This window comes from Labrus mixtus, unplaced genomic scaffold, assembly GCF_963584025.1.
Source record: "Labrus mixtus unplaced genomic scaffold, fLabMix1.1 SCAFFOLD_87, whole genome shotgun sequence".
NCBI lineage: Eukaryota > Metazoa > Chordata > Actinopteri > Labriformes > Labridae > Labrus > Labrus mixtus.
In genome coordinates, this window is record NW_026870121.1 from 105820 (window position 1) to 132435 (window position 26616).

General features: G+C 44.6%; 2 protein-coding genes across 6 annotated transcripts in view; one reads left to right on the forward strand and one right to left on the reverse strand.

Annotated features, from left to right (window-relative positions):
• LOC132961633 (brain-specific angiogenesis inhibitor 1-associated protein 2-like) overlaps positions 1-13702 on the forward strand; it is a 40807-nt gene extending 27105 nt beyond the window's left edge. The window contains exons 6-13 of one of the 3 annotated variants that reach the window (XM_061033366.1): positions 1777-2013; positions 2395-2593; positions 3075-3276; positions 3908-3988; positions 5055-5223; positions 6717-6754; positions 12471-12514; positions 12895-12989. In XM_061033366.1, the coding sequence (XP_060889349.1) occupies positions 1777-2013; positions 2395-2593; positions 3075-3276; positions 3908-3988; positions 5055-5223; positions 6717-6754; positions 12471-12498 (954 nt within the window). In that variant the 3' untranslated portion in view covers positions 12499-12514; positions 12895-12989. Of the gene's footprint in view, positions 1-1776; positions 2014-2394; positions 2594-3074; positions 3277-3907; positions 3989-5054; positions 5224-6716; positions 6755-7740; positions 8629-12470; positions 12515-12894 lie in introns of those variants that run through there. The other 2 variants (XM_061033364.1, XM_061033365.1) reach the window with 2 other exon arrangements.
• A 7084-nt stretch (positions 13703-20786) lies between these two features.
• Positions 20787-26616, reverse strand: part of aatkb (apoptosis-associated tyrosine kinase b) — a 40989-nt gene continuing 35159 nt past the window's right edge. For all 3 annotated transcript variants that reach the window (XM_061033360.1, XM_061033361.1, XM_061033362.1), the window contains 4 exons: positions 22884-26400; positions 22336-22456; positions 22018-22221; positions 20787-21708 (listed from right to left, as the gene is read on the reverse strand). In XM_061033360.1, the coding sequence (XP_060889343.1) occupies positions 21680-21708; positions 22018-22221; positions 22336-22456; positions 22884-26400 (3871 nt within the window). In that variant the 3' untranslated portion in view covers positions 20787-21679. The remainder of the gene's footprint in view (positions 21709-22017; positions 22222-22335; positions 22457-22883; positions 26401-26616) is intronic.

The following is a 26616-nucleotide window of genomic DNA, read 5'->3' on the forward strand; positions in this document are numbered from 1 at the left end:
AGTCTGATGTGTTCAGGTCACTCTGATGTGTTCAGGTCAGTCTGAAGTGTTCAGGTCAGTCTGATGTGTTCAGGTCAGTCTGAAGTGTTCAGGTCAGTCTGATGTGTTCAGGTCAGTCTGATGTGTTCAGGACAGTCTGATGTGTTCAGGTCACAGGTCACTCTGATGTGTTCAGGTCAGTCTGACGTGTTCAGGTCAGTCTGATAAGTTCAGGTCAGTCTGATGAGGTCAGTCTGATTTGGTCCAAACTGGAGGAAAACGTTGAAGATGATCTGATCAATGTGCTCCACCAGCTGTTTTTATTTACCGCTCTCCAACAAACTCTGTTTCTGAGATTTGTTCTCTGAGGTTGGCTGAAATACAGAAAAATAACACAGCGTCTGCTTGTTGATTATATCATCACCCTGGTAAACACAGTGACCAACCTACGCTGTACCTAAGCTGTTTGTGAGGGCTAACTGAGGTCATGATGACTCATCACTTCTGGCTGTGAAAGACTGCTGCCCGCTCAGAGAATCACACGAGCGATTATCCATTCATCCCAGTTCATTACCTGTCCTCAAGAAGCAGAATCATTGTCTTAAAGTTAGAGATAAAAGAGAGCTGGAGTCCCAAGTAACACGGAGCTCACCTTGTTTCTGCTGTACTTTCATATCTGTGTTTGTGTTATTTCATTGGCTCATCCCACCCACACCCTGACGCCCGCAAACACTCAGCAGGGCCAGACGACCTTGGAATGTGTTTATCCTCCACACATGCCTGGTGCAGTTAAAACTGTTTGAGCTGCACATTCTCCTCCACTCTCTCCAATATTCATGGATTCAGGACTCTCTCATTTATGCACTGAAGAGGAATGCAAATGAGGAGAGTCTTTATGTAACTGCCCTGCTGTATAATGAGAGCAGGAAATGTAACTCTGCTGAGAGCTTCTCAAATGAGTGCGTTCACATAGAGGGTTCATACCTGTCACTTTAGCCCACCTGTCATCCCTCTTCTGCATCCACTTCATCTTCTGTTCCAAGACGGGTTGATGTCTGCAGGGAAAAGCAGCAGCTCCTTAAAGCGTCCACGGATATTTAAGCAGAATACTGGTATAAAAAAAGTGTCTTTTTCAGAAGTACGTTTTGAGTCTGGTGAGATTTCAGCCTCACAGGAACTCCAGAAGGACTTCTCCTGTGGTCAGATGTAGTCAAATATGGTTTAGTGGACACGTATAAAAAGCTCTTATTGAAATCATTTCCGAACTTTCAAACTAGATTTCTCTCAGCATATTCTGACATGATTTCATTTCAGCTGTTTTGTGGAGTTCCTGAGAAGTTAAATGTTAGATGATTTAGTTATCAAAGGAAACGGCGCTGACGACGTCCATAGAGGAATATTGTGCACAGGAACAAAGACGAAAGATTTCAGAAGAATGTTTTTCATTCAGTTTGATGGGAACACGTGTTCCACGTTTCAGATCATAGCATGATAATTAAGTACTCAATGTTTCTGCACATATAAATCCTCATGATCTTTATGTAGGGGAATAAACATTGTAAGAGTTAATCATATATTCAAATAAATGAATCATCAGATCGTGTTTCATGACGCACATTAAAACAAAAGTTAGTGGTGGGTGGAGGTTCGGGTGGAGGTTTGGGATAAGGGTTGGGTGGAGGCATGGGGGGAGACAAAAAGGTGAAAATAGTTTGACTGCAGATTTAATGTAGCTGTGATCAGAATGTAAAGTTCAACATCCTGTATCGTCCTTTTTAACCTCTCTTCTCCCTACAGGGGAAGGAGCTCTTATCCCAGAAGATCCCAGTGTGGCAGCAGGCCAGCACTGAGCCTAACAAGCTGCCCGATCGGGCCATGTTCCTGGCCCAGCAGATGAGCTCTACAGCTGGTACCTTGCCTCCAGGAGCTCATCATCCAGGCATGCCCATTTCTGAGCCCATCCCTGGGGCTAAACCTCTACCGGTGCCTCCAGAACTGGCAGCCCTGAGGGCCAGTGGGGGCCTGGGACAGCAGGTTAGTCTCTTTACTGCACTTGAATAAGCAGAAGCTCTTTCTGTTTTCGCTGCCGTTTGATTGGATGATTTGTCTTATTTAAACAGTTTGGCTCGAGCTGCTCATTAAAAAGCACGGAGCAGATTCAGTGGCGGACTTTGTTCCCAGATTAAACACATTTTGAAAGTGTTTGCCGTCTCCCAGTAGTCTTCTGTATGTTTATCTTCTAATCAGCATGTAGTCAAATGTAGGCTTTTCATTAATCAGCACTTCCTGCCCCAGATCCACTTCCTGCCTTATTATTGATGTGCTGCCGGATGTTATATAACATCTCTGGGAGGTAAATGGAGAGGAAGAGTTTGAGTTTTAATTGCCTTTATGCAAATGTCCTTGTCTGTGCAGAGGCTGATGGGGGGGCTGGAAGGAGGGATGCCTCTGATGAACGGCACCACAGGCGTCCACGGTGGAGAGGACTACCAGCAGTGGATGGAGGCAAAGGTGGCCCAGGGCAAAACTTCAACACAGAGGCACGGAGCAGAGGTCTTCTCCAACACCCTGCCTGTGCGCAAAGTGGCCCCAGCCAAGAACAAGACAGCACTGAGTAAGGACGCCACTGAACCGGGACGTGTACCTGTGAGGGTTCTGGAGGCATTAGCAATAATCCCAGGAATTTTGAATAATCTTAGTCTTCTTGTTTTCATCAGCCAGTAGCTCTGCTTGTCCAGCAGCACACTTCCTGTACAGCAGCAGCTAGCTGGACATGGAGTTATTAAGGGCAGTGTTAATGTTGCTCTGCGTTGTTTGTTTGTGTTGCTTTCATTTGTCAGGATGTTTGTTTGAGAGTTACAGCAGAAGTACTTCATTAAATTTCCAGTTATTCTGCAGAGGATTATTTTAAGATGAAACCTCAAAGAAGAGCGAGTGAAGTATCAGGTTTAATGAGAAACTGAACAGGTGGGAATACATCTGGAGTAAACATAGATAGAGGACAGGTTTCTCTAAAACATGGTGTCTTGCTCACTTTTGAAAGAGAGCTTGTGTGCCTCCTGTTGGTGACGCCCTCCTCCTCTGATCTCTAACAGTGGAGACCCGGACTCTGCCCCGGTCCAGCTCCATGGCAGCAGGACTGGAGAGAAACGGGAGAACTCGAGTTCAGGCCATCTTCTCGCACGCTGCTGGTGACAACAGCACTCTGCTGAGCTTCGCTGAAGGCGACGTGATAACCCTGCTGGTCCCAGAGGCCCGAGATGGCTGGCACTATGGAGAGAATGAGAAGAACAGGATGTGAGTTTGCAGAGTTAAACTCAGATTAGATCAGGTTTGAGTTATACTCAGATTAGATCAGAGGTTCTATCAGGTTTGAGTTAAACTCAGATTAGATCAGGTTTGAGTTAAACTCAGAGATTAGATCAGGTTTGAGTTAAACTCAGATTAGATCAGGTTTGAGTTAAACTCAGATTAGATCAGGTTTGAGTTAAACTCAGATTAGATCAGGTTTGAGTTAAACTCAGAGATTAGATCAGGTTTGAGTTAAACTCAGATTAGATCAGGTTTGAGTTAAACTCAGGTTAGATCAGGTTTGAGTTAAACTCAGATTAGATCAGGTTTGAGTTAAACTCGGAGGTTAGACCAGGTTTGAGTTAAACTCAGATTAGATCAGGTTTGAGTTAAACTCGGAGGTTAGATCAGGTTTGAGTTAAACTCGGAGGTTAGATCAGGTTTGAGTTAAACTCAGATTAGATCAAGTTTGAGTTAAACTCAGATTAGATCAGGTTTGAGTTAAACTCAGAGGTTAGATCAGGTTTGAGTTAAACTCTGAGATTATATCAGTCTGAGTTTTATGATTTAATCAAATCTCCAGTTAAAGATGTGTAATTGGATCCAGCTGATTTGTGGCGCCCCCCGTGTCTTTTAGGCGTGGCTGGTTCCCCTTCTCCTACACCAGAGTGATCCCTGAAAATGACCCACATTCCATGAGGCAACTTCGAGTACACAAGTAAGTCTGAGGACATTCACAGCACCAAACTACCCTACCCCTCCGGCCCAAACTACTCTACCCCCCCGACCCAAACTACCCTAACCCACAGACCCAAACTACCCTAACACACAGATCCAAACTACCCTACCCCCACAGACCCAAACTACTCTAACCCCCCGACCCAAACTACCCTACCCCCACAGACCCAAACTACTCTAACCCCCCGACCCAAACTACCCTACCCCCACAGACCCAAACTACCCTACCCCCACAGCACCAAACTACCCTACCCCCACAGACCCAGACTACCCTAACCCATAGACCCAAACTACCCTACCCCCACAGACCTGGACTACCCTAACCCACAGACCCAAACTACCCTACCCCCACAGACCCAAATTACCCTACCCCCACAGACCCAAACTACCCTACCCCCACAGACCCAAATTACCCTAACCCACAGACCCAAACTGCCCTACCCCCACAGCACCAAACTACCCTACCCCCACAGACCCAAACTACCCTAACCCACAGACCCAAACTACCCTAACCCACAGACCCAAACTACCCTACCCCCACAGCACCAAACTACCCTACCCCCACAGACCCAAACTACCCTAACCCACAGACCCAAACTACCCTACCCCCACAGACCCAAACTACCCTAACCCCCCGACCCAAACTACCCTACCCCCCACAGACCCAAACTACCCTAACCCACAGACCCAAACTACCCTACCCCCCACAGCACCAAACTACCCTACCCCCCACAGACCCAAACTACCCTAACCCCCGACCCACTTTGACCCCTGTCTCACTGCTTGACCTGTCTCATTGCTTGACCTGTCTCACTGCTCGACCTGTCTCATTACTTGACCTGTCTCACTGCTCGACCTGTCTCACTGCTCTACTATCTAACTTGAATTGATTTCGATGTTCACAGTAACCTGCCGGAGATCAGCTGCCCTGCAGACTCTCCTTGTAAACTTCAACACGATAATGTTTTTGCAGCAGATAAGTGAAAGGGAGGAGCTGCCACTCGGGGACAACATGTTTACCATATCTACATATTCTGTGTTTTCAGCCTCCAGCACGGGAAGAGCAGCAGCACAGGAAATCTTCTGGAGAGAGAAGACATGTCTCTGTCTGTCTCTGACTACGGCCTCCACTCCCGCATGATGGCACAGAGCGCTGCTGCGCTGCATGGCAGACAACAACGCCCCTACAGCGTGGCGGTGCCAGGCTTCTCACAGGTGGGGGGCTTTCAAAACATGCACATAAAACACATCAATCCACACACAAGTTATCACAGCTCACGTGAGCTGGCAAAGAACTGCGCTCGTCTGCTTCTCCCTGCGTGCTGCTGACCTGAGATAAAGTGAAGAGTTCAACAGGCTGCCTCTTCCTTTACCTGCTCTGCTGTCCCAAAACTGGCACACAACGCTCTGCTACACGAGCTTATGTAAGCGCAGTATAAGTCCTCCTTCGCTTCACTTGTCGTGTTTACTGAAGGATGAGAGTGAGATGGGTCACAGCTCAGACCGGAGGAGCCTCCGTCTGCAGCCGGCTGTCTCGCTCTCAGAGGAAAGTGTCTGAGATTGATAACAGAGTGAGTGTTTGCCCAGCTGACTGAATAAGGAGGAGGGAGGGGGGTTCATATTTCCAGAGTCAAAGACAGAAGTAGACTTATGCAACAGTGAAGTGTCCTGTATCAGCGCAGCTCTCTGCCTACGCCTCACCTGGAACATGACATGTGGGCGATGCCTAATTGCTCGGCACTCATATAACAGCTGAAACTTCTTTCAGTGATGGAAACATTTCCTGATGACATTTATGGAGAGCTGGGTTATGTCATCAGGGTCGTGTGTTTGAAAGACTTGAAATGCTTTAACCCTTTCATAACCGTTGATGTGATGAGATGTAGGTCAGCAGACGTGTTATTTTAGGTTTCATGGTCTTTGCAGACCAATCAATGAGCTGGATTCAAATAATTTCAGAGGTCATGTTGATATTACATCTATTTAGACCTCATCTGTTTTTTAAACATGCTTTTAATCTTTCTTTTAAAATCAGGGCTTATTTTTCAGATCTCACCAAATAAACTGGGGTCTGTTTTTGAAAGCATTGTGTCGAACAGTTTACAGTCAACACTCACTAATAGCTGATGTGTGGTCCTAAGATGCTGCAGTATCTCTTCTGCAACATGTCTTTGCTGCCATCTGCTGGCTGCTGTAGTTGGTGCGGTTCTCAAATTTATGTGATTTATATTATAAACAGATATCTTTATCTTGATGAAGAATTAATTGGCCAGGGACCATTGTTTGTGTCTGACCAATCACGTCTCAGCAAAGTTTAGTTTTTTGCAGGAAAACAGTCAAGACTAAAAGAGTGGCTGAGATCTTATCCTGATGATATCCAGCTCCTTCCTGAGACTCAATTAGACTCAGTCATTAGTCGATGAGGTACAGACTCAGTCATTAGTCGATGAGGTTCAGACTCAGTCATTAGTCGATGAGGTTCAGACTCAGTCATTAGTCGATGAGGTTCAGACTCAGTCATTAGTCGATGAGGTTCAGACTCGGTCATTAGTCGATGAGGTACAGACTCGGTCATTAGTCGATGAGGTTCAGACTTAGTCATTAGTCGATGGACTTGATGCAGGCCGATTGTAGTTTCAGAAGTCTATCTTTTTGTTTGCAATAAGTTGTGTGACCAAAATCTAATCTGACTTAATTTTTGATTGCAGCAAGGAGTTGAAGAATACGAGCCACGCTTCCCTACAAGGTAAGAAACAGTGAATTAGAGTCCATTGAAGCTCCTTATCTATCAAATCAAATGTGTCTTTAGAATTAGATTAATTTCTATACTTGGGAAGGGCTTTTGGGTGGGACGCCAGTGAGGGATTGGGCACTTTCAGCTGGGTGCTGAAGGTTCTGAAGGGGGATTGGTTGGGCCTGACCCACAAACATACAACGAGCAGGAGACCTGACCTAACCCATTTGTCCATTTTGGTTTGTGTTGTTTTCTTTGAGTTCTGTTCTGTATTAAAGAAGTGTTTCTGCTGCATGTTGGTAAAGACTAAGACTATCTCAACTTTGAGGACAATCCAAAAAGAAACAAACACAGTAGACTCAATTTAAAGGCATGGAATTGGTTAATAGTGTTTTGTGTTTTAAGTAAATTAAAATTTTATTTTTAATTCATTTTTATTAATGCAACCACGGTTTGACTTAGCAGCTTCTCACCATGCCCTCCATGCACCCTGCAGCTTCTACCTGCTAACTTCACTCACCCACCCAATCCCTGATCAGCTCAGAGCCCTCTCATTGAGTTCATTCAGGAAACCATCCGATCATCGAGTGATACAGTATTTTAAAACATCTCTTAGATGATCAACAAATTCAAAAAGTTGAGAATTGCTCCAGTAAATTGTTTCAGCCAGCTGCCCACACACACACACTCTATGAATAACCATCTGAGCCAACTTTTAGTGGACCTGCTTTGATCAGCTGCAGACCCCATTAAGCTTTTCATTGGCCCATTTCACAGCTACAGAGACAATCTTCAGGAGCAAAAAATTGTTCTGTTAATTTTAATGATTTGGACCCAAAAGAAGTTCAAATAGTCATTTTTTAATAAATACCAGATTCTGTTAGACTTCATGTTGGAGGTCAGGTGTGTGTTCTGCCTCTCTGTGTGTCCTGGTTATGTTTGCTGCTGTTTCTCCTGAGCCAGCCCTCCTGGAAGCCTCTCCCTCTCTTTGTTCACAGTTCCACAGAGGGCAAATTGATTTCCACAGTGTGAGGACAGACAGACAATCAGACAGGCACAGACTCAGCGAGACGATGCTGTGGGACAGGCTCGTCGCTGCCCTCTTGGCTGAACCTTTTCCTCATCATTACCCTCTCTTCCTCTTCCCCTTTACCTGCTGCTAACGGCAATAACTCTCCCTGAGCCAATCAATGCAAGAAAGAGACTTGCTCTATATCTCCCTTCCCTCTTCGAGCTCCCTCCTTCCTCCTGAAACCTTTTCTGTGTCCACACCGGACCCTGCTGAAGCCTTGTTACGGAGCCATGCTGAGCCAAACCACAACACCACGGACTCTGTGCCATCTGCGTATAAATGTTAAATGTGATAGACATTTTCTCTGCTTGTCTTTCATGCATGTTCTTTTATAAAGCACTGGGGATTATATTTCTCCACCAACTGGACCAGATGTTCACAAACATGCACGCCATCAGAATGACAACGTAACGGATATGTAATCAGGATGGTATCAATACTCTACTGGGTCTTTCAGTATTTAACAATAATTGTACCTTTTCATGCTGTGAGGTTTTGTATTCCTCTGAATGAGAGCCAATGGATCACGAGATGTGAACAGCTACTGTAAATGTTTTCAGTTCTGGCACAGAGACAAAGTCACACCAATGTTTACTGTAAATGTGTTTGTCCTACAGTATAAACGATGCACCTTATGAAAGTAGTACTTCTTTATCTGACTCTCCTGTTACACTAACTGTACTGTACTTCAAGAATCAGCCTTCATGCTCCAACCTCCTGATGGAGCTCACAAACCAGATCTTTGGGTTTCTATACTGCAGTGTGAACATCTTAGCAAGGCTGAATGAGGTCGACTGTTCCTCTATGACACGCAGGTTGACTGTTCCTCTATGACACGCAGGTTTATGGTGCTGTTATTACATTTCTTCATGTTTTGCAGCAAAATTCAAAATATTAGCTGCACTAGCTTCTTAAAGTGAGACTTTGCTGCTTTTTTTGTCACACTGTAAATCTTTGGGTGTGATTAACCATTGGTCAACACAGTTCATCTAAATAAAACATCCCTCTGCTGATTTTGCCTTTTCTCTTCATCATTTTACAAACTGCATTATTGGAAAAATCATCTTCTGATTCATTGTTTAATGAAATGATACAGAGTTGCCTCAGAAGAGCTGTTGTTCATGTATGAAAGGAAAAACAACGGCTTAATGCACAACCTTTAGAAAGCACTTTGAAATAGGTGTCATAAGTGCAGACATATTATAATGCCTCCTCTTGTGATTTAGCTGAACAATATGTTTAAATGCGGATGAACTCCATGATTCATAGAGTTAAAGGAGGCATCAGAAGTCTGTGATAATGAAACAGGCTCATCCCACTTAATCCATCACATACAGATCACATTATTGGCTCAGAGACTCTGAAGCCTTGACAGGAGAGGAGTTGATTCGATGTTGAGACCTCATTCAGTCTTCTTGTACTGTTGTCTTTGCAATGAAAGGCTTGATTTTAAAACCACAGTGAGTAAAAAGCTCCATGTTTTAAAGACTGAAGAAGTGTGTGTCTGATTCTATGCGTGCTAAATAAAGATGCCTGTCTTTACTAACCTCTGTCCCCCTGTTATCATGTCCTCACACTTCATTTCTGCTTCTTAATCTGATGAGGTTAAAAATCTCATCCAAGTTCTTCTTCACCCTGAAGTCTAAAGTCTATTTCACTTTTATATTTCTACTTCAGACCAGTGAAAATTAGTTCACTTGTTTTTGAAGACTCATTGGAAAGTCGCTTCAAGACTTAACTGAAGGATTTTACCAAGATGGACTTCTTGCAATATACTAATGTTATCGTGTGTGCAGAAGTCTACTGTGTCTTTGCTCTCCTCTTTCTTCTCCCGTCTTCATCTGTCTTTGACTCGCCTCCCCCCTGAGCTTTGCCAACCCCCTGGTTTCCATCTGTGTTTTGACGGATTTAGAGAAAAAAGTCGAGTGCAAACGACTGGAAGCTGCCAGTGTTTCTTCTTTCTCTACTAAAATCAGTCCAAGGTATGACTGCAGAGTATTGTGGCCAGATCTTCTACTGCATCTACTAAGGCGCTTTATTTTGAAGGATTTTGTTGTTGAAGATATTGTACCAAGATTTTATTGGCATGCATCCTTAGGGCACCAAGAGGCGTAACACTGAGGGCCTAAAATGGCAAATTTCTACTTTAAACAGTTAAAAATAAATGTATTCAAAAGGAAACCTTAGTTTGTTTCTTACTGGAAACGATAGAAAGGACTTCATCTTTTTGTTGTTTTTTCTTATTTTGAATTCACTTTTATTTATATCAGACTTTTCACCAGATCACAACAGTAGAGCCACTTTCTGCTGTCATCGATTAACAAGCTGGTGGCCTCCCTTTTGCTTTAATGCAATAACCAGCATTAGCCACCGGCATTACCCAGCTTTTCCCAGCATAAACACCCGACATTCAGTCGGCATTAACCAACAATAACTGGCATTAACCAGCATTTACCAGCATTTATTAGCATTCATAGAATAGAATGCCTTTATTGTCATTATACAATTGCACAACAAAATTATTTAAAGCTTCACCTTAAAGTGAAAAATAACTGGCATTAACCACCATTGACCAGTATTAAACAGCATTGACCAGTATTAAACAGCATTGACCAGCAATAACTGGCATTAAACAGCATTGACCAGCAATAACAGGTCGCTCTTTCTGCCTATTTTGCATTACTTCTCATCACAACATTTCTTCAACTAAGTCATCATAACCTGCTCGGCCTTGTTGCATGTACATTGTGAGTTTGTTTAGTGCACAGTAGTTAAACTGCATCCTACCATCTCTAACCACCCACTGCCAAGCACCCACTGCCAAGCAACCACTGCCAAGCACCCACTGCTAAGCAACCACTGCCATGCACCCACTGCCAAGCAACCACTGCCAAGCACCCACTGCTAAGCAACCACTGCCATGCACCCACTGCCAAGCACCCACTGCCAAGCAACCACTGCCAAGCACACACTGCAAAGCACCCACTGCCATGCACCCACTGCCATGCACTCAATTCCATGCACCCACTGCAAAGCACCCACTGCCAAACAACCACTGCCAAGCACCCACTGTCAAGCACCCACTGCCAAGCACCCACTGCAAAGCACCCACTGCTAAGCACCCACTGCCAAGCAACCACTGCCAAGCACACACTGCAAAGCACCCACTGCCAAGCAACCACTGCCATGCACCCACTGCCATGCACTCAATTCCATGCACCCACTGCAAAGCACCCACTGCCAAACAACCACTGCCAAGCACCCACTGTCAAGCACCCACTACCAAGCACCCACTGCTAAGCAACCACTGCCATGCACTCAATTCCATGCACCCACTGCAAAGCACCCACTGCCAAACAACCACTGCCAAGCACCCACTGCCAAGCACCCACTAACAAACACCCACTGCCAAGCACCCACTGCAAAGCACCCACTAACAAACACCCACTGCCAAGCACCCACTGCAAAGCAACCACTGCCATGCACCCACTGCCAATCACCCACTGCCATGCACTCAATTCCATGCACCCACTGCAAAGCACCCACTGCCAAGCACCCACTGCTAAGCACCCACCGCCAAGCACCCACTGCCAAGCACCCACTGCTAAGCAACCCCTGCCAAGCACCCACTGCCAAGCACCCACTGCTAAGCACCCACTGCCAAGCACCCACTGCCAAGCACCCACTGCCAAGCACCCACTGCCAAGCACCCACTGCTAAGCAACCACTGCCATGCACCCACTGCTAAGCACCCACTGCCAATCACCCACTGCCAAGCACCCACTACCAAGCACCCACTGCCAAGCACCCACTGCAAAGCAACCACTGCCAAGCACCCACTCCCATGCACCCACTGCCAAGCACCCACTGCAAAGCAACCACTACCAAGCACCCACTCCCATGCACCCACTGTAAAGCAACCACTGCAAAGCAACCACTGCAAAGCACCCACTGGCCTGCTCCTGCTGCTCCTGCTCCTCCTCCTGCTGCTGCTTGTAAAGGTACCCTTTTCCAACTGAACTGTGTGTTTGTCCAGATCACATCATACTCACTTAATACTGCGAGTGTCTGTCTGGGTTCTTAGATCACCACGTCGTCATTTTTATGTCTGTTGTATTTTTGATTTTTTGGTATCAAAATGTACATGTAACACAAACAGACTGAGTTTTTACCACCTTGATCTGTTTGGGTTTTTATCAATATATTTGTGTTGCACTTTAACGCCCATGGAGAGCAGCATACTGTATTTAAGCTAGGCAGTCTCTTAGTTTGCCTGGGAATTACTGTTTCAATAACGCATTTTAACTTTCCTAGCAATGCTCAGAACAAAATGGACAATATTTAGGTCATGTATTTCAGCAAACACACATTTACTCACCAACTCTGGTTCTTATGGTGAAAATACAGATTTGAAAGTCGAGCGATTAGAGGACAACAGTGATGTCTCTGTTTCAATGCAGACTCAGCTGTCTCAGTCATGGTCTTAGTAAATGTTAAATGCTGATGTTTTTGAACTAATGATATACACATACTGTAACTAAAAAGTTGTAGATAGTAATAATGAAGCTTTGCTCTGTGTAATATTGGTATATAACATGTCATTTGATGTATAAGAAGCTGCTGACTGCTGACCTGGTGGATGTCTCTGCCTTTCAGCACAGGGCCTGATTACGCCCGATTTTGAGTGACCAAACGACATCGTAAGTGACTGAGTGTGGCTCTTCAGGGTCTTCCTGCCACGCCATCTTCTTTCAGTTCTTCATTTTGGTTGAAAAGTTGCTTCATTGTCGTGTAAGCCTTGGGTGTCGTGGAGTGTCCTGGGTGATGTGGCTGCATCATCTCTGTTCATATCTAAGATCTGTGTTGCATGTTTCAGCATGGTGCTCATCTCCTTCTCTGTTTATCTTCTGCATGTTTCCTCAGACATTTATGTCATTTTCTGTTGCTGAAAAAGAAATGCTTCATCCTGGGCTTTTTTTTTAAACCTTTTGCATGATGTTATTCATGACGGCTGTTATATTGTTATCAAAATCAATCAATCAAAATAATCTATACATCTCTTTTTCCTTCTTTGTCCTAGCAATGATCCACCCAACATGCCTGCCGTGGAGGCACCACCCAATCCGCCCCTTTCGGATGATGAGGAGGTTGAGGAGGTGAAGGACACCCTGCTCGATGAAGCTCAGTATGACTCCCTTGAGAAGGCATTGAGCACCCCTGGAAGGGTCTACTGAGTTCCCCCTCTGTTCAAACAAGCTGTGGGCAGATCTCACCTCAGCTTTAAAGCTTTGATTCAACTTCTACATTAATGAGCAACTATATGATAAGAACCAAATTCCTGTTTTAGTGGAGAGATAATCTGATATAAATAAAAGCTAGATGTGATTCTGATCTTCAAGCATGGAAAGCATGTTGAAAGCCGGAAAAATGTACAAATCTGGCATTTCTCTGGATTCTTTTCACTGAGTGCATTTTCAGGCATGTGCTCACAGTTCTGGGTAATAGTGATGGACATCAGTTCATATGTTTGACCCTTCAGAATCTTGTGATATGACGTTGATGTTCACCTCTGTGGCTCATTGAGACTATTTGTTCAAATTCAAAGCGACTTCCATCTGATCTCTACCCAAAGACTGCCCCCTAAGGGGCTCCTGATGTGGACTGACAGGATCTGTATCCGGTCTGATTAGTTGTCTAAAAACACCTCTATGCTTTTAAAACACAGTTTACTTTGTCAACAAAAAGGCTTTAGGGGCAGTAAGCTAAACATCTCATCAGGTATTTCACCTTTCAGTCTCACCTGTAATACTGCCCTCTCACAGGCCAGCCTAGCATACCAACTGGTGTTGGAGCTGCTGAGTCAAACACTGTTACATACATCCAGACGTCAGGTGCATCGAAAGGACTAACAGTCAGCTGATGATGGAGAGAAGATGTCCTAAAGATAGACTAGGCAGAAGAATCAACAGTATCTGTGGGATAATTAGTGATCACACGAGAAGCACAATAGTACTCGATCTCCTGTATCATCTACTGTAACTGTATAATCACAGGAAATCTTTTGTATTCAGACAGCACTGCAGCTGTTCGTGCAGTCATGATTACTGTATCGATTGGATTGATTTGACGTTTGATTAATGTCGTGTTCAAGCAGTTCATAACATCTTCTTAAAGCAACAGAGAATTCTTCAATAATTGAATCAACAAGAAAAACACTTTGTGCTTGCATGTTGTCTTCTGTCATGTTGGATATAACTGAGGACTCAAGCGACCGGGGTTACACTGATGAAGGTTTGTAATGGGTAAACTGGGCTGAAACTGGTCTCATGTTATAAATGTTGTATTCAAAATTATAAAGAAAAATACCTTTTTTAAGTGATCCCTCTCCACATCATCAGCTGATCCACATCATCAGCTGATCCCTCTCCACATCATCAGCTGAGCCACATCATCAGCTGATCCCTCTCCACGTCATCAGCTGATCCACATCATCAGCTGATCCCTCTCCACATCATCAGCTGATCCCTCTCCACATCATCAGCTGATCCCTCTCCAAGTCATCAGCTGATCCACATCATCAGCTGAGCCCTCTCCACGTCATCAGCTGATCCACATCATCAGCTGATCCCTCTCCACATCATCAGCTGATCCCTCTCCAAGTCATCAGCTGATCCCTCTCCACGTCATCAGCTGATCCACATCATCAGCTGATCCCTCTCCAAGTCATCAGCTGATCCCTCTCCAAGTCATCAGCTGATCCCTCTCCACGTCATCAGCTGATCCCTCTCCAAGTCATCAGCTGATCCCTCTCCAAGTCATCAGCTGATCCACATCATCAGCTGATCCCTCTCCAAGTCATCAGCTGATCCCTCTCCAAGTCATCAGCTGATCCCTCTCCACGTCATCAGCTGATCCCTCTCCAAGTCATCAGCTGATCCCTCTCCACGTCATCAGCTGATCCCTCTCCAAGTCATCAGCTGATCCACATCATCAGCCGATCCACATCATCGGCTGATCCCTCTCCAAGTCATCAGCTGATCCCTCTCCACGTCATCAGCTGATCCCTCTCCACGTCATCAGCTGATCCCTCTCCAAGTCATCAGCTGATCCCTCTCCACATCATCAGCTGATCCCTCTCCAAGTCATCAGCTGATCCCTCTCCTCTCTCTTCAAACCGTCTTTATGTCATCACTCTATGATGATTTAAATACGATGCCTCATAGTATTGTATGCTGTGAATCACAGACTTTAAAGGTTCAGCAGACGGGCGGGTGTGAGAGCAAAGTTTTCCAGCTTTGCGTCTTTAAATATTAAAAACCTTCATCAGCGTAACTCTTAGTGATACATGATGATTCGTGTGATATAGTGATGATGACTTACAGTCTGTGTCTTTATGTGATTTTATGCAGAACAATGTCTTTGAATTCAACTTTGAGAATAAAGAATCAAGTATTAACCCAGCTCTCTGTATGTGTGTCTGCTGTAATGCTGGCCTCAGATTAGACACATTTCCCCAAAGGGACAACAAAGAGACGAGGGACGACACACTTCACTGTGACAGCACCAATCACTTCCTGTCAATGTTTTTACTAAAGTATGGAAGGAACTGGCCTTACCCAGTGTGTACATATGAATACTTTAACAGAGCATGGTGGCTTGAACTTTGACCCTCACAGTTTGAGTATTTAAAGAGAAACGAAAGGCTGCAGCTTGTTGGTTATAATTACATAACGTGTGCAGGGGATCGACGGTCAGAAAGGATAGCAAATTATGCTGGAGGAAGCTGGATGTAGGCAAACATGGTGACCGTTTACAAACTCAATTCGACACACTGACAAAATATATTTCTTGCACAATTAACAGTTTGAAAATACAGATATTTACGAAGCCATTTATTCATTATGACTTCTCTGTCTACATTTGGAGGAGTGTTTTCTATACTTAAAGAAAAATCACTGAATAAATTTTAAAACTAAACAGAATAAAAATAGAGATGTTCTTTATTTGATGGGGAATCTCGTCAGTGGTCCAATGTTGGGTCTGCCCAGTAAGGACTAACTGGTTATTCTGGTGTCATTATAAGCCTTACCGTGAGACTGATTACTCTTGTGTGTTCGGTGTTGTTCTAGAGATTATCGAAAGCAGTAGTAGTCTGTTCTCTCCTCGTGTGAATGCAGAATCCTCTCTGTTAAAAGATCATTAACAAACAATACAAAACATGTCAGATGTGTAAAACGGACTTTATTTAGATTTGATAGAATGTACAGAAAGTACTGATGTGACCAGGTCAGTGAAAACCTCTCCAGCAGGTCACAGCTGTTCTTTTATATTCTCTCCTTCTGCATGTTGGGGTAAAGACAGCTTCCTGTTGCCCCTGCTGGACCACAGCACAAGATCTCTTTGGCAACAAGAAACTGAAGAGACTTCCCTCCTTCACAGAAATGGTACATCAATATTCTAAAAAGTGTTTTTGTCTAGTTACAGAAATATCACAGACAGCTGTTAAGAAGTGTTACATGGGTTAAACCCCACCCTAACAAACACTTAGAGGACACTACGTGTTTCTCATCCAGTGCTTTAAGGCTCCACTCTTCTGTCTTTGAGGCTCCAGAGCCATCCACTTTAAAAGAGCAGCCAAACCTACAACTCAACAACACAAACCTTCCACACTCGGAAAGCAGATCTTCGAAACACTTCATGATCATGACAGCAGCCCTCCATCAGCATTGAACCGCTGACTAATAACATTGAATCGATATGTCTCACCATCATAGATTTTCTGTTCAATGTATTATGGTCTAAAACCCCAATATTAGCCACTTTTACAAACTTGTCTCCATTTATACCAGAGAGGTTTAGAGATTCAGCTTCGAGTACAGGAGTGAAAAAGCTCAGCGAATGTACAGCATGTGACCCGAACAGATGAGCCAGGCAGCTTTCTAACGTCTCTCACAACAGATAAATGGGCAGGAGCCAGGGGCGTGTCCAGAAGAGTGACCAGGGGTGGCATGGGCCCCCCCCCAAAGTCTGGTGCCATCCAAAAATCCTAAACTGTGATTGGCTATTGCCTTGTCAGAGGCTGGACCTGTGTAAAAATAAACTTTACCACATGTTACGACAGGCTGCTGGTAGTTTTCTTTTCATGTCAATGTAGAATATTTTCCTTTGTTAGGACTTTAAATGGTAAACAATGAACTAACTTGCAATGTTCAGAGCGGCTGTGGACCAGCGGTAGACTTGGTCGTCTCTCAAACAGAAGGTCGGGAGTTTGATCCCCAGCTCCTGTAACCACGTCTGTGTGAATGTTTATGAATGGATGAGTTAATACTGATGGACTCTTTACACAGCAGCCTCTACCATCAGTGTGTGAATGTGTATGAATGGATGAGTTAATGCTGATGGACTCTTTACACAGCGGCCTCTACCATCAGTGTGTGAATGGATGAGTTAATACTGACGGACTCTTTACACAGTGGCCTCTACCATCAGTGTGTGAATGTGTGTGAATGGATGAGTTGATACTGACGGACTCTTTAAACAGCGGCCTCTACCATCAGCGTGTGAATGTGTGTGAATGTGTGTGAATGGATGAGTTAATACTGACGGACTCTTTACTCAGCGGCCTCTACCATCAGCGTGTGAATGTGTGTGAATGGATGAGTTAATACTGACGGACTCTTCACACAGCGGCCTCTACCATCAGCGTGTGAATGTGTGTGAATGGATGAGTTAATACTGACCGGCTCTTTACACAGCGGCCTCTACCATCAGCGTGTGATTGTGTGTGAATGTATGAGTTAATACTGACGGACTCTTTACACAGCAGCCTCTACCATCAGCGTGTGAATGTGTGTGAAGGATGAGTTAATACTGACGGACTCTAAACACAGCGGCCTCTACCATCAGTGTGTGAATGTGTATGAATGGATGAGTTAATACTGATGGACTCTTTACACAGCGGCCTCTACCATCAGCGTGTGAATGTGTGTGAATGGATGAGTTAATACTGACAGACTCTTTACACAGCGGCCTCTACCATCAGCGTGTGAATGTGTGTGAATGTGTGTGAATGGATGAGTTAATACTGACGGACTCTTTACTCAGCGGCCTCTACCATCAGCTTGTGAATGTGTGTGAATGTGTGTGAATGTGTGTGAATGGATGAGTTAATACTGATGGACTCTTTACACAGCAGCCTCTACCATCAGCGTGTGAATGTGTGTGAATGGATGAGTTAATACTGATGGACTCTTTACACAGCGGCCTCTACCATCAGAGTGTGAATTTGTGTGAATGTGTGTGAATGGATGGAGTTAATACTGACGGACTCTAAACACAGCGGCCTCTACCATCAGCGTGTGAATGTGTGTGAATGGATGAGTTAATACTGACGGACTCTGTACTCAGCGGCCTCTACCATCAGCTTGTGAATGTGTGTGAATGGATGAGTTAATACTGATGGACTCTTTACTCAGCGGCCTCTACCATCAGTGTGTGAATGTGTGTGAATGGATGAGTTAATACTGACGGACTCTTTACACAGCGGCCTCTACCATCACCGTGTGAATGTGTGTGAATGGATGAGTTAATACTGATGGACTCTTTACACAGCAGCCTCTACCATCAGCGTGTGAATGTGTGTGAATGGATGAGTTAATACTGACGGACTCTTTACACAGCGTCCTCTACCATCAGCGTGTGAATGTGTGTGAATGTGTGTGAATGGATGAGTTAATACTGACGGACTCTTTACTCAGCGGCCTCTACCATCAGCATGTGAATGTGTGTGAATGGATGAGTTAATACTGACGGACTCTTTACACAGCGGCCTCTACCATCAGCGTGTCAATGTGTGTGAATGGATGAGTTAATACTGACGGACTCTGTACTCAGCGGCCTCTACCATCAGCGTGTGAATGTGTATGAATGGATGAGTTAATACTGACGGACTCTTTACTCAGCGGCCTCTACCATCAGCGTGTGAATGTGTATGAATGGATGAGTTAATACTGACGGACTCTTTACACAGTGGCCTCTACCATCAGTGTGTGAATGTGTATGAATGGATGAGTTAATACTGATGGACTCTTTACTCAGCGGCCTCTACCATCAGTGTGTGAATGTGTATGAATGGATGAGTTAATACTGACGGACTCTTTACACAGCGGCCTCTACCATCAGTGTGTGAATGTGTATGAATGGATGAGTTAATACTGATGGACTCTTTACTCAGCAGCCTCTACCATCAGTGTGTGAATGGATGAGTTAATACTGATGGACTCTTTACTCAGCGGCCTCTACCATCAGTGTGTGAATGTGTGTGAATGGATGAGTTAATACTGACGGACTCTTTACACAGCGGCCTCTACCATCACCGTGTGAATGTGTGTGAATGGATGAGTTAATACTGATGGACTCTTTACACAGCAGCCTCTACCATCAGCGTGTGAATGTGTGTGAATGGATGAGTTAATACTGACGGACTCTTTACACAGCGTCCTCTACCATCAGCGTGTGAATGTGTGTGAATGTGTATGAATGGATGAGTTAATACTGACGGACTCTTTACACAGCGGCCTCTACCATCAGTGTGTGAATGTGTATGAATGGATGAGTTAATACTGATGGACTCTTTACTCAGCAGCCTCTACCATCAGTGTGTGAATGGATGAGTTAATACTGATGGACTCTTTACTCAGCGGCCTCTACCATCAGTGTGTGAATGTGTGTGAATGGATGAGTTAATACTGACGGACTCTTTACACAGCGGCCTCTACCATCACCGTGTGAATGTGTGTGAATGGATGAGTTAATACTGATGGACTCTTTACACAGCAGCCTCTACCATCAGCGTGTGAATGTGTGTGAATGGATGAGTTAATACTGACGGACTCTTTACACAGCGTCCTCTACCATCAGCGTGTGAATGTGTGTGAATGTGTGTGAATGGATGAGTTAATACTGACGGACTCTTTACTCAGCGGCCTCTACCATCAGCATGTGAATGTGTGTGAATGGATGAGTTAATACTGACGGACTCTTTACACAGCGGCCTCTACCATCAGCGTGTCAATGTGTGTGAATGGATGAGTTAATACTGACGGACTCTGTACTCAGCGGCCTCTACCATCAGCGTGTGAATGTGTATGAATGGATGAGTTAATACTGACGGACTCTTTACTCAGCGGCCTCTACCATCAGCGTGTGAATGTGTATGAATGGATGAGTTAATACTGATGGACTCTTTACACAGCGGCCTCTACCATCAGTGTGTGAATGTGTATGAATGGATGAGTTAATACTGATGGACTCTTTACTCAGCGGCCTCTACCATCAGTGTGTGAATGTGTATGAATGGATGAGTTAATACTGACGGACTCTTTACACAGCGGCCTCTACCATCAGTGTGTGAATGTGTATGAATGGATGAGTTAATACTGATGGACTCTTTACTCAGCAGCCTCTTTTGTTAGTTAGAGAGTGCACAGGAGTGAGCATGAAAGTCAAGTAGGACACATAAGTCAAAGTCAATAATGTCTGGATACTGCCCTGACAGGCGCTCATATACATTGTGGATGAATAATGTTTTGCTTTGCAAACACAAAAGCCCGTTTGTTCAGCCCGTGCAGACAAAAACAGAAGTGAACAGCCTGATTTGTACCTTTGTGCAGCATTTCGGAGAATGTATTTGAATATATTGCCTGTTGAGTGTGGCGATGTAGGCCTGTACTTTCAAACCCAGGTCCCCCCTTGTTTTCTATGTCTGTAATGTCTGTGATTGTACTTGGCTTTTGTTATTATTGTTGCACATCAGCATAACAGCTTTCTGGTTATATAGTATTTACTACATCTTTGCATCAGTTTAAATCAGAACCTGCACTCTACAGATCTTTAGCTTAAAGAAGACATTTGTTTTGTATGATGAGAATTGATTTCTATACATTTCTTAACTCCAAAACAGAAAACAAAAGCTCCTTTTTCAAAGCCATATATTCTTTAGGTACTGTTGAACCATGCATTTCTATATAAACAAGAAACAGTTTAACCTTAAAAAAGAATGATATCTGAAAAGATGTCCTTTGTTGTCTTGCCACCAAAGTCAAAATGTTAAGTCCAATGTTTATGACGGAGGGTTGGTTTGTGAGGGGGGTGCTGGCATTCAGTTTGACAGAAACAATGAGCCACATACATTTATGTCAAACAGTGCAGTAGTGGTCCTGATAAAACAAGAAAGAGAAAAAGTCACAAAATATTAGCTTTCCCGTGTTTGTTCAGCTAATTCCGCAAACCAAATAGCCTTTCCTTCCTTCTTTCACACACGTCAGTCTCTGAACGAATGCAAATATAAACATTATATTACTTGTGACACCTCAAAGTTCTGATCGATATTCTTAAAGAAAGTAAAGCAGTTTCCTCAAACGTTTGTTGTGAAGCTTAAGTCTTGTTCAAAGGGCTGATCCTTTGTGGACAGTTTGCAGTTTACTGTTCATGAAGTCGCTTCACACTCTCCTGACTGCGTCATAAAATAATTATAAATAAATAATGAAGTGAAGATGCTTTCAAACATCCATCTGTCCATTTAGTCTCTTTGATCCCAAAAATATGCAGAATTCAACGTACAAGTTTTCCCTTCTTTCATATGTTCTTGATATCATACACACAGTTTATATTAATATCTGTACATTTCATATCTTAACCATTCTCTTTTCAGTATTTGAAACAGCTTAGGTCCAACGCTGTAGCAGGAAGGACCTTTGAAAAGTGTCCACAGGCGATACGAGGCACTGTCCTGTGTTTCTAAAAAAAATCTGAATTCATGCTAGCAGGCCGTGTTGTCTTCATAAAGAGGCGGTCCACGGCACTCTCTACTCTTTATCTCCGTCTTCGCTGCTTCCTGCAAATACAAACCATACAGAGATTTAGCAAACACACATTAATGAAGTATTACTAAATAAAAATAGTTTAACCTTCGGTTTTACTTTGTCATAGCTGCTCAGATCTGAGAAAAAAAACATTTGGATCATGAATATCTGTTATTACCTGCTCCATACATGGGGAGTTCTCTGTAGGCGACTACTTTAGTGAACTAATACAATCAGAACACCACTGTGAGAATAACCCTAACCCTAATACAAAATCAGCACAAGGCAACAACCCTAAACTAACCACAGCCATGGTGGAGTTAAAGAAGCAGGTTCCTCACCTCCTACGGAGTCCATGTCAGAGTCAGAGATGTGAGTGATGGAGAAACGAGACACGCTGGACGGGGAGACAGAGAAGCGGGAGAACTGTACCGCTGCTTTGGGGTTTTGAGCTTTGGGGATGGAGCGAGGCAGTGGAGAGTCGGATGTCACTGAAGTTGGTAGAGGGAGCAGGGGGAAGTCGTCCTCCCACTCGTATCCAGCACCTGACAGCAAATAAAAAATATTCATAAGAACTGCTTTTCTGCCCCCTTTGTTTCCTGATGCTGAAACACATAGACTGAGCACTTAATCAAGCAGAAGGTATTTCTTGTACGTACTCTCCTCTGAGAGGTTCCCGTCTGAAGAGTCGTCCGAGGCCGTAACTCTGTCCTGGGATTTACTCTGACTTTCTGCTCCTAATGGGAAGCCATGTTCAGTCAGCTCCTTAGTTGGACTTTCCTGGTGGTAAAAAAGATATGTAGAAGAAGATTAAATAGTATTTGTTTAAGCAGTGGATATGTCAGCTAGTGTAGTGTATACTAAAATCTGTAAAATATATTAAGTATTTTAGCTGCAGGTGTCAACAAAACAAACCTTTACACTTAGCCGCATGCTAACTAGATGAATGTTAGTATCCCAAATCTTATTAGAAGCATATGATGATCAAATGTAATAGTCCTGCATGTGCAATGAACATCTATATACCTGGAGACTGTGCCACTGTAAAGGATTTATCAACATGAATGACCTTTTATAACGTTGCTCTTCATTTAGCAGTTACATTTTTGTATTTATTATATTGAAGCTATGTTTGTGTATTCCTGTACATTGCTGCCGATAAAGATAAAGTATCTATCGATATAAAAAGACCCTTTCTGTCTCTTACCTGATCAAACAGATAGACGGTGACGTCGTCGAAAAAAGACACAGTCTTCTTCTTGCGTTCCAGCTCCTCCTCTATGTTCTCTGTTGTAAGCATGATCGGCATCTTAAGAAGGCTGCGCAGTTTGTGGGCCTCGCTGTTGTCGCTCACCACGATGGGCACCAGGTGGCACTCATCTTCGCTTTCCTCTCCTGCACTCCGCTCCTGCACACTATAGGTTCTCAGTTCCTCATCAGATTCATCGCTATCATCAGTGTCACCGTCCTCCTCATCTGCCTCTTCTCCATCCATTAGAGACGCTCGGCCCTCTGTTGTTGGGAGTGTAGGGGGAGAGGTGGATGGAGGTGGAGGAGAGGAAGATGAAAATCGTCTTGTGCTTGCCATGTGCTGAAGGGCCACTTCATCTTTAGGTAAAGTGTGCAGAGTTTCATCTGATATTATCGATTGTTTGTTTGGAGTCGTCTTGTCTGCCTGATCTTCAGTTGTTCCTAAATCTTGAACAACGTTTTCTGTCGCTTCCTCCTCTAACTTTCCTCTGGAGATACAATCTCCATTCAGGGCACCGAGGGCTTCTTCCATTGCCCCGACAACCTCTGCTGCCCAGTCCCCCAGGGAAGAGCTCTCTTCTTGAGATGGCCATTCATCCAGCCCAGATATCGAAGCAGTGTCAGAGGGCTCTGGAGGTAAACCCAATACCTCATCCTCATCACAATCGTCTGACAAGTATGCTTCCATCTCTGGTAGTGAAGACGAGTCTATCCCATCAGTTAATATTGGTTCCATTTCAAGTTTTATGTCTTTGTTTGTTTCAGTGTCCTTTAGTTCTTCTTCCTCTTCATTCTTCCTTTTCTCCCCCTTCTTTTCTTCCATGATCGGTTCCTTTTCAAGATTTTGTTGCTCTCCAATTGTTTCTGAGAGTTCTTCCCCTTCATCTCTAGGCTGCCTTTCATTCTCATAGTCTGAAAAGTAAGCAGAGTCTCTGTATGGAGTCTTGTCACTCAGTGGTAAGAGGATGTGATCACCTGTCTGTGAGGGAAGTAAGGCCAAATCTTCACCCATTAATTGTTTATGCTCTGAGGGCTCTACTGTAGCCCTGGCATCTTGCTCTTTAAGCAACTTTTCTTCTTCCAGGCCTGTATCAAGAATTGGTGTTCCCATAGGTTGATCATGGGGATCATGAGGCTCTTTGGGCACAAACTCAGGGCTCTCATTATTTTCTGTGTCATAGCCACTGTCCATGGCTTTAGGTGAGCTTGATGGGTGGGAGGATGCAGGACTTAAGCCTTCACAAGAACCAGCCACAGATGGCAGATCTATTGAATCCATGGAATCAGGAGTTCCTACCTGCTTTTGCAGCGACTTGAAGGCAGGAGAAGCGGTCAGCTCGCTGGACTCGTCTGCAAAGATGCCTGATGTCACATCAGTGATATCATCTGTGATGTCATCATCCTCATCATCATCACTGCAGTCCAAGATGTCTGCAAGGCTGACACTGGATCCTCCTCGGTCAACACTGCTATCACCAGTTTGACTCAGCTCTGACTGTGGATCTGTGAGGGCCACCATCACATGCATGTTGTCAGCAGGAGGCGGAGCAGTTTTAGTCATCGTCAGGGTTACCTCTTCTTTTTTAGGCTCCGTAGGTTTTTGCATGATTGGATTTTCTTTGATTACATCCGCCCTCTTCTCCTTGAATAGTGTGTCACCTCTTCTCTCCTCAGTCTTAGTCAAGGCAGGTTTGGGCACAATTGGACCCCCTGGAGCTGGTGACAGATTAATCATCTCCTCATTGCTTTGGATGTCAATGACCTTATCATTGATGTAGCTGCTGGGACTGTAGCTGTGACTATAGCTGTTGTTTCTGACAAGCAAGCCTGTGAGCGGGTCAACAAAGTGCGAGTGGCAGCACTCTCCTGGAGCTGGCACTTGAGTCTCTCCTTCATGGCACAGGTAGATGTAGGCATTGCAGTTGTCTGAGGGCACCATTGCACGATGTTTACTCAGACTAAGGCAGGTACTGTTATCTTTGGCCTGATGGGGCTCCAGATAGTCAATGGGTTTAGGTAGAGAATGGAAGGCCAGGCTGTGGTCTTCAGGCCAGGAGTCTTCAATGTCTTTACTTGGCATTGTGTAGTGGAAGTCTACGTAAGGGTCCTGTCTACAGCTGTGGCTCGCCCGTCTGTGGTGACCCCCGCTGCAGTGGCGTTGTTTTGAAGGCCAAGTGTTGCAGGTGTGTCTCTCCACAAATATGTCCTCTTCTTCCTCATCTGAATCACTGTCTCTGTGCCCGACGAAGAGCGCCCCCTCTGTCTCCATGTTGATACTAACTGAGTTGCTGTTGTGCCTGGTATGACTTGGCATTGTCTTCCTCAGGGAGCCCATCATGTCGTAATAGCCACCTGTTACGTTCTTTCCTATGATGGAGGTCTGACTTGTTTCCAGGTATGAGTCTCTGTAGGCCTGTTGAGGGGGACTGCTCACAGAGGGAGATATACCGAGGGGGTTCTCCAACTCACCCAAGGCCTGGCGCAGGCTCCTTGACCCCCAGCTTTCCAGGTGATGTCCTCTGTTGGGCTCACTTCCAATCATAAAACTATTCTGCCCCAAAGAGGGCGAGTTCTCATAGTAGTAACCCCCATCTCGGTCTTTATAGGACACATAGTGACTAGACTCCCAAGGTCTCAGTGGGCTGCTGTCTGACATTTGCCCTAAAAGAGGCTCCATTGTCAGGGAGATAGCAGGACTTGACTCATTTGAATCAAACACATCTGCCTTATGCAAGTCTGCTGACCAATAGGGACCCATGTTCTTAGCCTGTGAAGGGCAAGCTATGCATTCACCAGAGTCTGCACTCCCAGTCAAAAAGCTTCCACTGCTGCCCTGGTAGTCTGGGCTGTAGGAGCACATGGTGTAGTCCAGGTCGATGTTACAGTCAACTGGCTCCTCAATGCGGATGTAGTATTCACTGCCTACTGACGGGCTATGGGCACTGAGCACAGGAAGTACACCTGGTGCATGTAAATGTTTTGGTTGGTAGTATGATGGGGAAACTGAATGGCTGAGGCTCTCCAGGGGGCAGCCTCCAACAATGCCCCCTGGTGGGTAAAATGGTTCATGACAATGGTGCTTGACCTGACTGAGGGTACTACAGGAGTCTGGGGCTCTGTACAACTGGTCTGCCCTGGCTTGTTCCCACTTGTACTCAAAGTTCAGACCGTGGCTGGTCTCAGTGACTGTTAGTATATCATCCCCTGATTCTGACTGGTAGCCATCACCAGTTGAAAATTGCTCAAGCAGAGGGAAAGAGGAGTTGGTAGATGAGGGGTGATTGCATGACATTGCAGAGGCACCGTGGTGGCTGTCGAATCCAGTATTGGGACGCATGGACTTCCATCGCCTCTCAAAGTCCTCTTCAGCCTCACTGGCCCCCTTGGCACACAGGTAGCTAAGCAACAAGTGGACTTCCTCGGCATTGGGTCTCTGATCAGGCTGGAGCCAGCAGAACTGCATCACTTCATACCTGACAACAGAAGATTGAATGAAAAAAATACCAAAATTATGACGGGGAGCGTACAATTCCATGTATGTTTCTGATATTGGGAATGAAATGTGCCCTAGGTTGTTTGAATAATAAAAAATATTAAACTAATGAATAAAGTTGTAAAAAAGGGGGCAAGAATAAAAAATAAATCAGGGAAACTGTCCCAAAAACTTGAAAGAAACTTCTGTGGGATGA